Genomic DNA, 16,217 nt, shown 5'->3' with positions numbered 1-16,217 from the left:
CTTCGTTGCTAATGAATTTGTTATTAGTTTTAGTAATCTCTGAGTTTCGTCAGTAATATATTTTTCTGCCATAATGTTGTTTGGTGTCTTCTTTCGATCAATAACTTTATTAATTATCCTGAATCAACTTTTGTCTTGGTTGTACTGGGCTTGAAACTAAGACTATAATCATTTGAATGTGTTAAACTGTATTTACAGAATAATAATAATAACAGTAATAAGGGTAATAATGTATCATGAACAAAAATTGAGGTTATTTCATAAACATTATAGTTTGCATGTTTTACTATCTTTAAGCTGGTAGAATCGATTTGTTTGTCTTGTAGGTGTTCGATTTATATATCTGTTTCATTTGTAGAAGTAACTGTCTCCCTCACCACGTTACCATCATACCACTTGAATCATGGTCGTATCATTATTTCAGGAAGGAATTGCTTTCATTTCTGTTAGAATAAAGAACACCGCCTATATATTTTTCTCGTCACAGTATTACGTTTCTCCAGACTTTTGCAGGATCATGTCCACAGCTCCAGTTCTGCTCAGCAATATTTTCTCGATCCCCTTTACTTTCTGGTAGGAAGACTCCAGTACTTCTGATTCTTTCCTAGGAGTGAAATATCGTTTTTTGTCTCCGGGAGCTTCTCGTTAAATGACTCCGGCACAAAAGACATTAAAGCCGACATAATCAGTGTCACAGCTGCAAGCACGCTGAATACGATATGCATTCCGGAAGTCTTCCCCTGTAAACAAAAATATGAATGTCATATACTCACATCTAAATACACTGCCTGACAAAAAGGCAAGTGCGCAGGAGACGGAGAAAAAAACTGAATTAAACCTCGCTGGCTCAGAGGGTATGTGATTTTATTTCAGTGATTACACAAGCGCATAAGATCACGAAGAACTTGGCAGTATAAGCCCAATTATCGGTTTGATGTTGCACGCCTTCTGACTTGGAGTCGTCCTGCGAAGGCTGTTACAAAGCCGTAGAATCCTCTCCCGGGGCAAGTTGGCCAACAGCCGATGTAACTCGTCCTTCATATCTCGGATATTGACACGAAGTCGAAGTTACGTCCGAGCTGGATCCACACGTGATCTATTGGGGGCAGACCTTTGGCTCTTTGTAGACACAGGAGTACATGATCATCACGCTGACCGTTTATAGAGACACACTTAATTTGAAGAAGAGCGTTGATATGTAGAAAAATGACACCATCATACATTTCCACGAGAGGTGACACATGACGACTCAGGATATCTGCGGACGTACCGTAGAAATCCCTCAGTCACTACCAGCCTTGACCTGATGTCATCAGGAGTCGGCGACATCTCTGCGCAATTCGCAGAGATAACTCAGCATTTGACGTTTTTCACGTCCCTCAGATACTTTGTCAGGCCAGATAACAGCACTAAACACGAACTATACTAATGCGCTCTGGTGGCCATTCTATCTACCACAGAAAATTTTAACTCGGATCTTTCACGTCCCCGCCGATGATGTGCACGTCTACGAAGTCACATTGACATCCAATTATATGATCTGGATGTTTCACGTTGTTTTGTCATGCAAGTGTACTTGTATTAAATATGTTTTTAAAGAATTTTATTCGGCGATACTACTGGTATAAATGAAAAGGCTCACAAATGTAGTTCATTAAAACAGAGGTCATAATGATAAATGAAGTCGACGTACGTCAAACGGACCAGGAAATAATATGGTGGCTATCGTTTGTTATCGACAATTACAGAGAGTTTTATCAGTGCCATAAAAATACATACAGTTTTTCATTTATAGGATTTTTATAAGCGATCGTCATTCGTCGTCATTGTTCACCAGGGATAGTAATTATCTTCAGATAAAGTGGTTTCTTAATATCACTCAGTTTCTAAACAAAGTGCATATAGTATAATGTACAGAAACATTTAGGTCTTCTAGATTGTGTTACAAAGAACGAACAGGACGTAGAGTTCCGTATCTCAACAATGTAGCCAACGAATCTAAAAAGTTTTGAAAGAATGAGAATAACTCTCTATTGGTTTGCGGTCCGCTCAAAAATTACCACCATATTCTGCACTGGGTCTAGCACCAATAAATCTACTATTTTCTAATTCAGACACTGTCCGAATCACTTCCTTTATTACCGACTTCCGGTCTGAGTCTGCGCTGCAGATCATCGTCAGGTCTAGTTGGAACAGCAAAAAGGGGCAACGAAAATAAAAATTACAAAAGTGTGACATTACAAATATTAGCATCAGAAGCTGCACAGTTAACAACAAAATATTTTGAGAACCCACACATATCTGGAGCAGCAAAATTCAGTTTGTCAGCTAACGTAAGGCACAAAGGTTATGGATGTGGTAAAAAAAAAATTGTATGGTCACATGTGTTCATGTTATAGGCTACAAAATTTAGGAATAGCCATGTGACATGTTCATAAGTCATAAGCTACAATATAAAACCAGCGTCAAAGAGGTTCTTCCATTATAAAGGGAACTAAAATAAATAATGAAATCAACAGCTAAAAGACATGATCATCAATAGCAGGTTGCGGTATGTACATCACGTCACACAATAAAAAATAAAAACCGATGTAAAAGACAACCTCAAAGCACAGTGTGCATAGTACATTTTCGTTCTCAACTGTATAATTTCAGAAACATTGTAAAATTAACCTACTTATCTGATCAGCACAGTTTGAGTCTTCCACCTATTAAAATACAACTTTTACCTCTTAACGCTGGCGTGCGAAATCGCGTCATATCATTGTGACCAAGTGTAAGGTTAACTGTATTCTAGCGGTAGGGCCGGTAAATGCAGATTCTACACAGAGCTACCAACGATTTTGACGTGTGCTGCCATGTCCTGATTGTTTCGGGTACTTCTAGAACGACATAATTTTTGACTCTTTGTTCCAACAAGAAATTTATTCAGGCATTAAGTGATTAATACTGGCCTTCCTATTAGTGAATGAGAATTCAGATAAATCGAGGACCATTACTGTACGCTAAAAATTGGAAAAGGGGCAAGAGAGTTACAAAAATACTATAGCTTCTTGAAAATACTACAAATTATGAAACCGTTTAACGATAATAGTGTGAGAAATAAGAGTGGGCGCTAGAGTGCGATACCTACCATAGCAGGTTGAATGATGAGCGACATGGGTACAGTATTAATGGTTACATGCGTGTCATTGGCTGCAATCTGTGCCGACTACCTTACACCCCGACCAGACAACAAAATAAACAAATTCATATTTGAGGACCGAGGAGCGCCACCAGGCACTTCGTATCATATGTAGGAAGTCATAATAAATACTGAAGTAAGCTTCATGGGAAAATTCATTCCACTCATTAAGATTCTTGTCAGGTTGTTTTCTTTTAGCAGTATAAATTTAAAGTTCCACAAGACGTCGTAGATATGTATTGTGGTTTCTGCCCCACCGTCCCCAGATCATAGAATCTACTCAAATTCATTTATCGACCATATGAGATCATCTCCACTTAGCTAAAGGAACAAGGGCATGATAATGAATACAAAATAAAATGAAGAAGTAATAGTAATCACAACAGGAAAAGAACTATTTCGTTCAAGAACACCAACAAAGTAGAAGAGTTAAAGGAACAAAGAAGATACAATTCAAACCCATTAAAATCAAAGCACTACAACTCCAATTGAAACAAAACCAAATCGAAATAAATAAGTCACTTATAGAAAAATCTAAATCAAATCGCAAGTAAATACAACACATTGTTATGAAGACAAAAACAGATATCTCTTTCTAGAACAACTAATCAGACCTCTCTTCAAGTATATAGTCAAAAGGGGGTCAAAATCGGACCTCCCTTACACTACGCATCGATGAAGTTAGATATGAAAAAAATGAAGAAAATTTTACAAAAATCCGTGGGGTACCTCCTTTGACCCTCAAAAATGACCAAAAATGATAAATTTATTTTTGGTGAAGATAAAAATTGAAAGACAATAAATAAGATTTCTTATATAATAAATACAATGTCAGATACTGTATATAATGAAGAAAGCAATGAGAGTATGAATGAAAGTGAACTTAGAAATAGTCAAACCAATATGTGTCCTAATTTTAACAACATGTCAGTTCACAGGCTACAAGAAATCTGGAAAGCCAACAACATCCGTGGTTATAGTTCTCGAGATAAGAACAAATTAATTTCAAGACTAACTGACTACTGTAACAAACCGCATTATTCCAGATATCTACATGATATGACACTTACACAACTCAAATCATTTTGCAAAACTTACAAAAACCGAGGCTATAAAAAATTTAACAGAGATGCTCTTATTAAACATATAATCAAGTCTGGTATTAAACCATACCCACTTACTCAACTACCTTTTTATGATGAGGATGATGAAAATACTTTAATCAGTCCTATATCATGAGGCAAGCTTAATGTTGCTAAGAAGGAACAAGCCCTCAAAAGTAGGCTCAAAACTTGGTTATTTGAACAACAAGAAATAACACCTTCTGACGATCCTGTTACAGCATTTTTAAAACAGTCATCCAAAGCCATGATTAAGAAAATTGAGAGCACTCTTCACCAACAAAATGCACTTAAAGTTAATGTTCTACTAACGTGTGATTATAAGAAAGGAAGAGTAATACAAGAGTTTAACTTTAAGACTAAAAACGAAAGAATCTCTGAATCAACAAACCTAACCAGATATATGGCACAAGTTAGAAAACATTTACTTAGAGAGATGAGTGAGTTTCAAGGAAGAGGTTCTGGCTGGTCTCTCCACAAAATTAAAACACTTTAGTTAAGACTTAATACATATACGCCTTATGCAGGAAATTCTTACTTTGATCTTCCAAAATTTATTAAATCGAGAAAAGCTGTACTTAACATCAAAAATAACCATAATAAGTGTTTGTTATATTGTTTAAAAACTTATTTACATCCACCACCTCGCAATGATCATAATCCTGATCGAGTTTCTAAGTATATTAATTTGAGGGATGATATTGATGACATGTTGAAAGATATAACATTCCCTGTCACACTTAAAGATATCCCCAAAATTGAAAGACGAACTGGATTAAAAATAAATGTGTTTGGATATGAAATGAAATGAAATGATCGTATGGCATTGTTGGCCGGGAGGCCCCTTCCGGGGAAGTTCGGCCGCCGTATCGCAAGTCCTTTTTAGTTGACGCCACTTCGGCGACTTGCACGTCAGTGATGATGAAATGATGATGATGAACACACAACACCCAGTCATCACGAGGTAGAGAAAATCTCTGACCCCGCCGGGAATCGAACCTGGGACACCGTGCGCAGGAAGCGAGAACGCTACCGCAAGACCACGAGCTGCGGACTTGTTTGGATATGATTCCAAAGGAATGATTTATCCTCTCTATCCAAATAAAGCAAGAAAAACTTATGATAAATTTGTCGATCTTTTATTAGCAACTAAAGGACTGCGGAGACACTTCTGCTTGATTTGAAACCTTTCTCATCTAATTTCTGCTCTAGTAAGTAAACACAAAGAAAAGATGTACATTTGCAGAGGTTGTATGCTACACTTTAACAGTGAAACAAAATATAACAATCACATCCAACACTGTTGTGCTAATGCTGCTGTGAAAAGACTAATGCCAGAAGAGGGATCAAAAATTTACTTTAAGAACATTCAAAATATAATGCGGCTACCATATGTGATTTATGCTGACTTTGAGTGTCTAAACTGTAAAATTGATCATAACAGTCACAATCCTACCAAACAAACAAGAAAATGTCAAAAACATGAACCATGAAGTTTCGCTTACCATGTTATTATAAATGAAACATTAACCGAATATAAACAGTACAGAGGTCCAGAAGCATCAAAGACGTTTATTGAAGACCTAACAGAAGAGGCCAAGAAGATTCACCAAGTATATAAAAGTGTTGTACCTCTAGAAATGACTGACGAAGATGAAGCCTTATTCGATAGTTCAGAATCATGTTTATACTGTAATTGAGAATATAAACTGAAAATTACAAGACTAGACACCATGATCATCTTACCAGCCAGTTTATAGCACCAGCATGTAATAATTGATACCTTAAACTTAAACTACCTACATTCGTTCCAGTGTTTATGCATAATCTTAGTGGCTATGATTCTCATTTGTTTATCAGAGAATTAGTCTGCACAAATGAAGAAATAGATCTTATTTCAAACAACGAAGAAAAATACATATCATTTACTAAGTATGTTAAAGAAGGCATTAAGTTAAGGTTTGTTGACTCGTTTAGATTTATGTCCTAATCTCTTACCTCTTTAGCTAATAATCTTAAACCAGAGCAAATGCCTCACACAAGAAAATACTTTAACGAAGTTTAATTAAAACTTGTAAGTCAAAAGGAAGTATACCCTTACGATTTTAATGGATTCATGAGACAAGTTTAAAGAAACACAACTTCCATCTGTAGAATCCTTTTACAACAGCCTTCAACAATCAGATATAACGAGCAAAGATAATAAACATGCTAAAATATTTGGAAACATTTTGATATGAATAACATTGGTGACTACCATGATTTGTATTTAAAAACATATGTGTTATTACTAGCTGATATGTTTGAATGCTTTAGAACTACATGCATGAGCGCTTATGATTTAGATCCCGCATGGTATTACACAATTCATGGGTTGGCTTGGGATGCTTTGCTAAAAATGACTCGAATATACTTGGACATGATAACTGATTATGATATGATCCTAATGATTGAAAAAGGTGTAAGAGGAGGAACTTCCCAATGCTGTCAAAGATATGCTAAAGCAAACAATAAATATATGAAAAACTATAATCCAAGTAAAGAAAGTAGTTACCTTGCCTATCTTGATGCAAATAATTTATATGGATGGACTATGAGTCAATATTTGCCTTACAAAGACTTTACATGGCTAACTAAACAACAGATAAAAGATCTTGATATTGAATAAATACCGAAGAACAGTAAAACTGGCTACATATTGGAAGTTGATTTAGGATACCCTAAATAACTCCATGATCAACACAAAGACTTCCCATTAGCTTTAGAAAACATGTGTCCTCCAAATTCTAAATACCTAAACTTCTAGGAACGCTACACAACAAATAAAAGTATGTCATTCACTACAGAAATCTCCGAAATGTCTACAACTAGGATTAAAGTTGATGAAAATACATAGAGTAATTCAGTTTAAACAGTCTGCTTGGTTAAAGAAATATATAGATTTAAATACAGAAATGAGAACGAAGGCAACCAACGATTTCGAAAAGGAGTTTTATAAATTAATGAACAACAGCGTATTTGGAAAAACTCTGGAAAACATTAGAAAGCGAGTTGACATACGAATTGTGGCTGATGCTGAGAAGTGTCTTAAACTCATATCAAAACCTAACTTCCATCGAACTATTCTTACTGAGTCATTAGTTATAGTTCACATGAACAAGACTAAAGTTCTCTTTAACAAACTGTTATATGTAGGAATGGGCATTCTAGAATTATCCAAAGAACTTATCTACAATTTCCACTACAACATAATGAAACCCAAATATGGAGAAAACATAAACATTTGCTACAAGGATACTGACAGTTTTGTCTACCACATCAGAACACAAGACTTTTACCAAGATATGAAACAAATGATTGAACACTTTGATACAAGCGATTATCCGCAGAAGAACATACACAACTTGCCCGTAGTTAATAAGAAAGTCTTAGGTAAAATGGAAGATAAACTATCAGGCAAAATCATGACAGAGTTTGTTGGATTAAGTTCAAAAATGTATGCGATAAAATATTATGACAAAGAAACTAAGAAAGCGAAAGGAATTAAAACAAGCAATGTGAAGAAAGATTTAAACTTTGATGACTATAAGGACCATTTAACACAACAATGCGAGATTTACAAGTCTACGAAACTAATACCGAGCAAACACCATAAACTGTATACAATTGAATTAAACAAACTTGCTCTAAGTTACAAAATGACAAACGATATATACTGCCAAATGGAATAAACACATTACCTTGGGGACACTATAAAATTGACCAAGAGTTAAATAAATAATAAACGGCCAGATTTAAGTCTTCCATTTATGTTTATTAGTATTTAAGTGTGTACGTGAGTGTTTTAGTATTAGTGCTTTTATAGGTGGTTCTTATAAAAAAGACCATGTGGTTCCCACTTAGACCCTCAAAAATGGCTAAAAATGATTAATTTATTTTTCATGAAGATAAAAATTGAAAGAATAAAAATTTTCTTATATAATAAACGATATATGATGGAAAATAAAACTATAACTGAGCTTAAACAGTACTGTAGAGATAACGGTATTCGTGGTTACTCTAAGTTAAAGAAAGTAGATCTAATAAGTTTAATTAACTTATATGAAACAAGTTCAACGATAACTAATCAAAGGGAAGAGTTTGCAATAGAAAACAGAACGATAAACCAACTGAAACAATATTGTAGGGAGAAAGGAATTAGTGGTTATTCGAAGCTAAGGAAAGCTGATCTTATAACCTTGATTAACACTTCTCAACAAAGAAACAACCAAGATGAAGCAATATAGAATAACCAAGAAGAAACAACCAACAAAGGTGAAACAACCAACGAAGACGAAAAAACAGTGAACAACCAAGAAGAAACGTTATGAATTAAAGTAAACCTTATAAAACAACTGATCCAACATCTGAACCCTGAACATTTTGTACGTTACTTTCAAAACCCTGTGTTTAAAGGTATAGTAATCGATGTTCTCAATAACCTATCAGGAAAAAAGAAGGCACAGGTATCCCAACTAAAGAATCTGTCCAAAGATTCTATTTATTTGTTTAGGAAACTACATTACTTCTTATTATACACAATCACTACATTACTTCTTATTATACACAATCACTTTCATTCATCAAACGTTTCAAGAAATACATCGATTGGATCTCCTTATCAAGAATACAACTTTACCCACTCATGAAGATATTGCTGACAAATATGCTGAAAAACTTCATTGGGACATAATGTGTAGAAGAAGAGAATTTTTTATTAGACAATATCGTTATCTCAACCGAGATTTCGTTTTAAAACATCAAGAATGTGTAACACAATATACCAGCTGGTCAACATACTCATGATAAAATGCAGGAAAGATGTCTGAAAACTTCCTAAATCAATTGAAAGAAAACATTGATTGGAAAGACTATAGTGATGCATACAACTGAAAAAAGCATACAACAAAAAGAGCTATTGAATTCTGTAGAAATTTCAGAGAATACTTAGATTGGAATGTTCTCTCTTGTAAAAGGATTGTACTCACAGAACCTTTTGTAAATGAATTTGATGATCTTATTAATTGGACAAAAGCCTCACCCTTTTTGAACGAACCATTAGTATGAAAATATCAAGATAGAGTCTGTTGGCGAGATGTACTTTTACATGATAAGAGTGAAAGTTTTATTCTTGAATTTGAAAACAGGGGTTCAAATTTAGATGATCTTATATGGAGCTGTGAGGAGAGAAAGTTCTCTGAAAAATCCCTAATGAAGATCACAAACAATTTCGAAATGGTTCTATTCTTAAGACGTAATAAACATGTTAGCCCATCCCTCAAGAACAAACTGTTGTTACTTTAAACTGGTTTAAATGCGACAGAGAACTCAGATGAATGTCCAGTATGTAAAGAAACAAAAACTCAAACGTTTAAAACCTTGTGCAATCATGCATTTTGGACTGAGTGTATGCTTACTGCATTAAGGATAACAACACTTGTCCTTTATGCAGAAATACTATAAGAAAATCCAACAATAACATCAACAATGACATAACTGCTGATGATGAATTTGATTTTGATAATCCAACTATTTCTTATGATCAGTATGATACTCAAGAAGAACTGGTTTCACCTTGAACATCACAAATACAAAAATGAAATTAAAAAATATTTTTACTCTTAAAATAAATAGGATAAAGGAATCCATCATCACTAAATGAAATAGGTAAACCAAATATCCCATTCAAGACCCTAAATGAACTTCCACTAAACGAAACACTATTAATCAGAAAGACTGAACTACTCAAAACTAAAGTTTGAGCTAAGGTCGTCGTTTACATAGACGACTACAAGGTAATTTTACCTGATCGTTACATTGAAGCATTTGATAAAAAACCAAAAAAGTAATTAACGATGGTAAAGAACAATTATATCAATTTAAGTGATAATAGAAGTTTTCACAAGATTGAATTTACAGGAAAATCAAACGAAAAACATTCAGAACCAGAAATTAGCGATAGTGAGTAACTGCTTTTTAGGTTTAAATCTTTGTTTCACATCTGCTTTTATGGTATTAACCATTAAAGCCCAAGCTTAACAGTGTTCATGTAAAACCTAACCTTTCATAACTGTCTTTCAAACGCAGCCTCGAGCTACTTTTGTAATAAGATGTTTTTGTGTTTAAGCCTTTCCATTTCTGTTTCCGTTTTGAGTTTGCCTATTTTTATGTTTTTCAGTTTTGGTTGTGATCCAAGCCGGTCTCGTTTGTTTGATAATTTTTGAAGGTCAAAGCCACACTTGTCATTTAATTCTTCATAATATTCTATTGTCCTTTTGAGTTTTTTCTTATTAAGCACAATTAGCTCTTTGAAGTTTCTATAATCAATCTTTGCACCTAATGTGTTAAAGTGTTTAGAGATGGAACTTTCTGCGTGTGTTACATACAGTGGATCGGTATAAGAAAAACATTCAAGAGTTAATACTGCCTTCTTGATACTGCCATACGTTTTAATGTGGTCTTTTGTTCTTTCTTATAAGTCTTTCGTTTTGCCATATTTATACACAATGCAGTTATCATCAATAACATCATTAATGAGAAACTCTTTGCGAAGGTCTTTAGCGGCACCTAATGAAAACAAATAATCACAAGAAATAGGAGTAGTTGCTGCCTTTAAAACAGCTGTAATATGCGCTGGGGTAGCTTCTTTTGATCTTAGTTGTTTGTTCTCTCCTTCTAGTTGTTTAATTCTATTTGTTAGTTGGTAATGACCTGTCTTCCTTATTGATGGTAAAACTTCCTTGTAAACCCAATCTTGAAAATTTTCTGCTTCTTTCATGTTAGACTTCATAACTAAAGAATATAAACCAGGTTCATTGATAAAAACTGTGTGTGGTTGTTCGTTTAAAGGGAGGTCTAATCTTCTCCTCCCTTTTGTTTGTTCATTTAAAGGGGGAGCAAATCGCTCCTCCCTTAGTTGTTTGAATGTTTTTTGATATTTAAGTTTGACATAATATCTAATTGCTTCATCTGTATTTTTATATTCTAGAATCTCTGCTACATCCTTACCTTTAAACCATATCTTAACATCGCTATCTTCGACAGTAGTAATAAAACTAACAGATCTTGTTTTAAATGTAAAAACGTTATTCTGTAAATCAATCAAATTATCCATTTATTATATAATGAATTAAGATAATTTATTTGTGCTTTTATGGTATTAACCATCAAAGCTGTTTAAACAAGAACGCTTGATTTATTAATCCATGAGTTATGAGAACTATCGAAACCTAACCACTTAACAAACACTTTGTCTCCTTTCTTTTTCAACACCTTCTGAACCGAACAAATATCTGGATATTTTATCTTAAGCAATTCAGGTTCATAAAACAAACCTTCAACACGTTCTCCGCTTAAATCCATTACCCTGTAAGTTGGTGGGTTTAATGGTATGGCTTCGTAAATCTCAGATTACTGCTATTTATCAACGTCCATCTGGTGAAGTTGTTCTCTTTATAAACAACATGGTATACATGATAACGTTTCCAGACTTACGTCTTGTTAGTGGTTATCCAAAAACCTTGCCTGATACAGGAATTCAACCGAATACCAAAACAATTGCGGTTGTAAATATGTACACAGGGAGAACTTTTGTCTTCTGTGATGATGTTTACTATCTTGAACTGAATGAATGTAACCATACAGTTAAAATATACAGGTTTCTTAGAGACTTCCCAGGCATACTCACAAACATTGATGCTGTATTTAGGTATGTTGATAGGCTATTGCGTTTCTTTAAAAATGGCAAAGTATTCCTTTTTAACGAGTTTACAATCACATTGGTTAAAGTTGAAAAATTGTAATTTCTCAACATTTGGAATAGAATGCAAAAAACAAACTGAAACAGTCGCACAAGTAGTTAATAATTTTATAACTGTTCTCTCTCAGCTTGAATATTTAGTCTAACGTTTCTTTTCTCATTATATGTTAGACCAATTGAAAGATGAGTGCTTTATGGTTATATAACCATCAAGCTTGCAATAACCTGGTAAACACTAATTAATTAGGGAACAAGAAACCAGAAGCAGAAAAGTTTCAAGATCACGTTACGTTTACGTTTTTTCACGTTACGTTTACGTTGTGTTTACGTTTTTTCACGTTGCATTTACGTTATATTTACGTTGTGTTTACGTTTTATTATTTTGTATAATAAATGGTTAGTAAAATGAAGAATCTTAGTGATGTAAATAAAACACGAGAAGCAATTAAAATGAGAGAATATTTAAGGGATAGGTTTAGAGGATTTACAAACAAAAGAGTTGATGAATATGACAAATACAAAAAACAGGAACAATCTGTGATTGATGCAATTGGTAACCTTGGTGAATGACTTGAAAACAAACTAGATAAAGCTCTTGAGAATAAAAGTAAAGACGTTATTCCATTTCAATTTAATACAAGTGAAGGTTTGGGAATCAATAGAACATTAAACGAATCGGACGTAGATTATATGCTTCGTGATTATGATGAAGAAACTAAGAAAAGTGAAATGAAATACATAGCAAGTCAAATGGCTTATGATTATCAACAAGATGATGAATCAGAAGGACTAGCAACTCCAAAACCGAAACAAAATCCAACTTTCATAGATTCGCATTTACTGGGACACCTGAACAACTGCAATGACTAAATTTTTGGTTTAAAATCAATTGGCACTGAAAAATACGTTGGTGATGAACCTGTAAAATTTGATACATTAACTATTGGAGGAAGACACTATAATTATTTAATTGTACAAAGAAAAGAATACCAAGCCACTGACAGATTAATGAATCTTCTTAAACAAAAGTATATTACTTTTGACGATCTTGATGATAAATTTGATGAAGATGATTTACAAAATTACACAGAAATCTTACTTGAATCAAACGCATTTTTTGTAAAGGGAAGCCTAGATGGAGTAGAGGGGCAGAATACAAATCAATAATTAAGCACATTCTAGGAAAAAACTGTAGAAACGATAGTAGCTCAGAATCAAGTTTTGAAACTAGTACTCCAAGATCAAAAAAAGGTAAAGGTTTTGTTAAAGAATATAACGAGCTGCCAATCAAATACATTTGGATGAACGATGTTAGAGACTTAATTTATCATGTGGCTGTTATTGATGGTGAAGAAAAAGCAGGAAACAATAATTTTCGAAATGAGAAAGTTGCAATAATGAAAATGTTAACGTTGAAGTTTAACGATTTTGTGATTAATAGCCCTAAAGGTATATCATACGTTATAAAATTCTTAAACATGTTACCACCGTCCTTCTGGGAAAATAAGAAATATGGCAAAGGAATAGTTAATTGGGCTTTGAATAATCTTAAAATGCATGAGCTTCACTTTCCTGGTTATAACTACTGTGGTCCATTTACAAAGCTGGAAGAACGATTAAAAAGTGGAGATGAAGGAATTAGTAGGTTAGATGAAGCTTGTAAAGAACACGATATAGCTTAACACGAGAATAAAGATTTAAGTAAGAGACATGAGTCAGATAAAGTCCTACAAGATAAAGTGTTGGCTACTGTTTTTAGTAAAGATTCTGATTGGAATGAAAAGTTAGCATCGGCTGGTATCGCTGGTGTTATGTACACAAAAAGGAAAATGGACTGGGGTTTGTAAATAATTGTTTGTGAAGTTTAGTTTACGATGTTTTTATGGGTGTATCCATAAGAGCCGGTTTTAATTAGAGGCGCTACAACGTTGCTGTGTAATCATAGGAGGAAACGATAGCTGTCAGCCTTGGCGTGCTTTTTGCACTGTGTATTATGCAACCAGCTAGTGACCTTGTTAGCCTCGCTGTCTCGCACAGAAGTGCGGCGCTGATTCATACATTGAAACAGGAAGCTGAGACATGTACTAGCTTCGAGCTTCCGTTAACAGATGGGATTCACGTTTGTTCCATTTAATTACTAGGGGATCGTGTTTCACTTTAAACACAAATTAGGTATTTTTAAATGTTGTTTTCTTTATTGATACTAACATTTACATGTGCTATAGATTTAGTCTCTCTAAATGAAATATAATAACGTGAAGGAAATTATATATTTACGTCCAGAATAAGCTGATGAAAGTAGAGCTTTTAGAATGTACTTTATCACTTGAATACCAACTATATATACAAACTGCAAAGTACTGCTTGAGCTCCTGGTTGCCCCAGGCTGGGAGTTGGGTCTGGCCAAGCCAAGCAATGGGGATCATCGTTCATCAAGACGCTGCTGTCTGGAGCTCTGCCCCCTCAATTAAAGACGACGGTTGACAGATGCGAAAGGACAGTTACTATCAAGTCACTGGAAGACGACCTGGTAATGGAACTTAGCCTACGAGAAGACTTCGAAAAAACCCCGTAGGGTAGAGATGAGATAAAGAGAAGTTGAAAAAATCCCTCTGGGGTTTTCTTCCATGGCGCCGAAGGTTTTTGCCGTTTTTGAGAATGATTTTCAGATTTGATTTCTTTTTCTTTCATTTTTGTACTGTGAACTTGTTCATTTCGTTTTAACCCCGCCGTTTTGGCAAGTTTGAATTATTTATGGTTGTTCTTTTTAAAGGAGGCCATGTTTCACTGCTCCCTGGTTATAAAGAGAACCGTGTTTCATTGCATATGGTTTTATCTGCTTCTTTCATACTAGCTTTATAACTATAGAATATAAGCCGGGTTCATTGATAAAGATAGTTTCAGGATGTGTTTTTGAAGAGAGTCTACAGTATAGACTGTTTGAGCTAGGAGAGAGTCTACAGTATAGACTCTTTAATTCTTCAAACGTTTTCCAATTTTTTGCCCTTTGTTGTTTGTTTATTTGAAGAGAGTAGCGAATTGCTACCCTTTGTTGTTTGTTTATTTGAAGAGAGGAACAATTTGTTCTCCGTTATTTGTGTGTATGTTTTTCGGTATTTAGGTTTAACGTAATCTCTAATCTATACATCGCCGTCTTAAACAACAATAATGAAGCGCGCCTTTTTGGATTTTCTTGGTGGGGTTTAATTAATTCATTAGTTTAAAATTAGAGAATATAAACCAACTGGTTAATAAAAATAGTTCTTCTTTCGTTAAAATTATACTCGTCGTTTTTGCCTGGATAGACCCTCAGTTTTGACTGGGCAAACCAGGTGTTTCACTGGGTCTCACTTGTTCGTGTGTTTTATTATTTTCTATGTCTACATGTTTGCTAACTGCTTGACCTGTGTCTGTTTATTCAAGTATATCAGTCACATCTTTACCACGGAGTGTGCAAGTGTCTTCATTTTATTTTGGTTGTATTGTCATTGCTCTGATGTGTGCAGTTATATTTATTCGACTGTATTTCATTGTTTCTTTTATTTATTCATCCTGCTTGTATTGTATTTATTCGACTTTATTTCATTGTTGTGGACTTTAGCAACTGTTAATGTACAAATGTTATTGGTCATGGTTCACTGGGTTCGTTCTTTCTCGTTATAGGTAAGGGTCTTCGTTTTCTGTTTTGTTTGTTAATAAAAACTCATTGAAAGAAGGGTAACGGCCAACTGTTTTGATGTGTTTACTCTTAGTTCTTCATTTTATTTTAGTTTTTGTCTTCATATCGATGTGTTGTATTTACTTACGATTTGATTTAGATTTTTCTATAAGTGACTTATATATTTAGATTTGGTTTTGTTTCAATTGGAGTTGCAATACTTTGATTTTAATGGGTTTGAATTGTATCTTATTTGTTCCTTTAATTCTTCTACTTTGGTGGTGTTCTTGAACGAAATAGTTCCTCTCCTGTTGTGATGACTATTACTTCTTGATTTTATTTTGTATTCATTATCATGCCCTTGTTCCTTTAGCTAAGTGGTGTTGGTCTCATAGGCTCGATAAATGGATTTGAATAGATTCTATGATCTGGAACCGTTGGGGCAGAAACCCCAAT

The 16,217-nt window shown here is 34.2% G+C and overlaps 1 protein-coding gene across 1 annotated transcript in view; it reads right to left on the bottom strand.

Annotated features, from left to right (window-relative positions):
• Positions 1 to 218: 218 nt before the first annotated feature.
• The window catches only part of LOC126251823 (solute carrier family 22 member 7-like), a 134,470-nt gene continuing 118,471 nt past the window's right edge, over positions 219 to 16,217 (bottom strand). Inside the window, exon 9 of the mRNA XM_049952485.1 lies at positions 219 to 740. Within this exon, the coding sequence (XP_049808442.1) occupies positions 564 to 740 (177 nt within the window). The 3' untranslated portion in view covers positions 219 to 563. The remainder of the gene's footprint in view (positions 741 to 16,217) is intronic.

Source organism: Schistocerca nitens, chromosome 4 (genome assembly GCF_023898315.1).
Source record: "Schistocerca nitens isolate TAMUIC-IGC-003100 chromosome 4, iqSchNite1.1, whole genome shotgun sequence".
Taxonomy (NCBI): domain Eukaryota; kingdom Metazoa; phylum Arthropoda; class Insecta; order Orthoptera; family Acrididae; genus Schistocerca; species Schistocerca nitens.
This window is presented reverse-complemented; position numbering and strand designations above follow the sequence as displayed.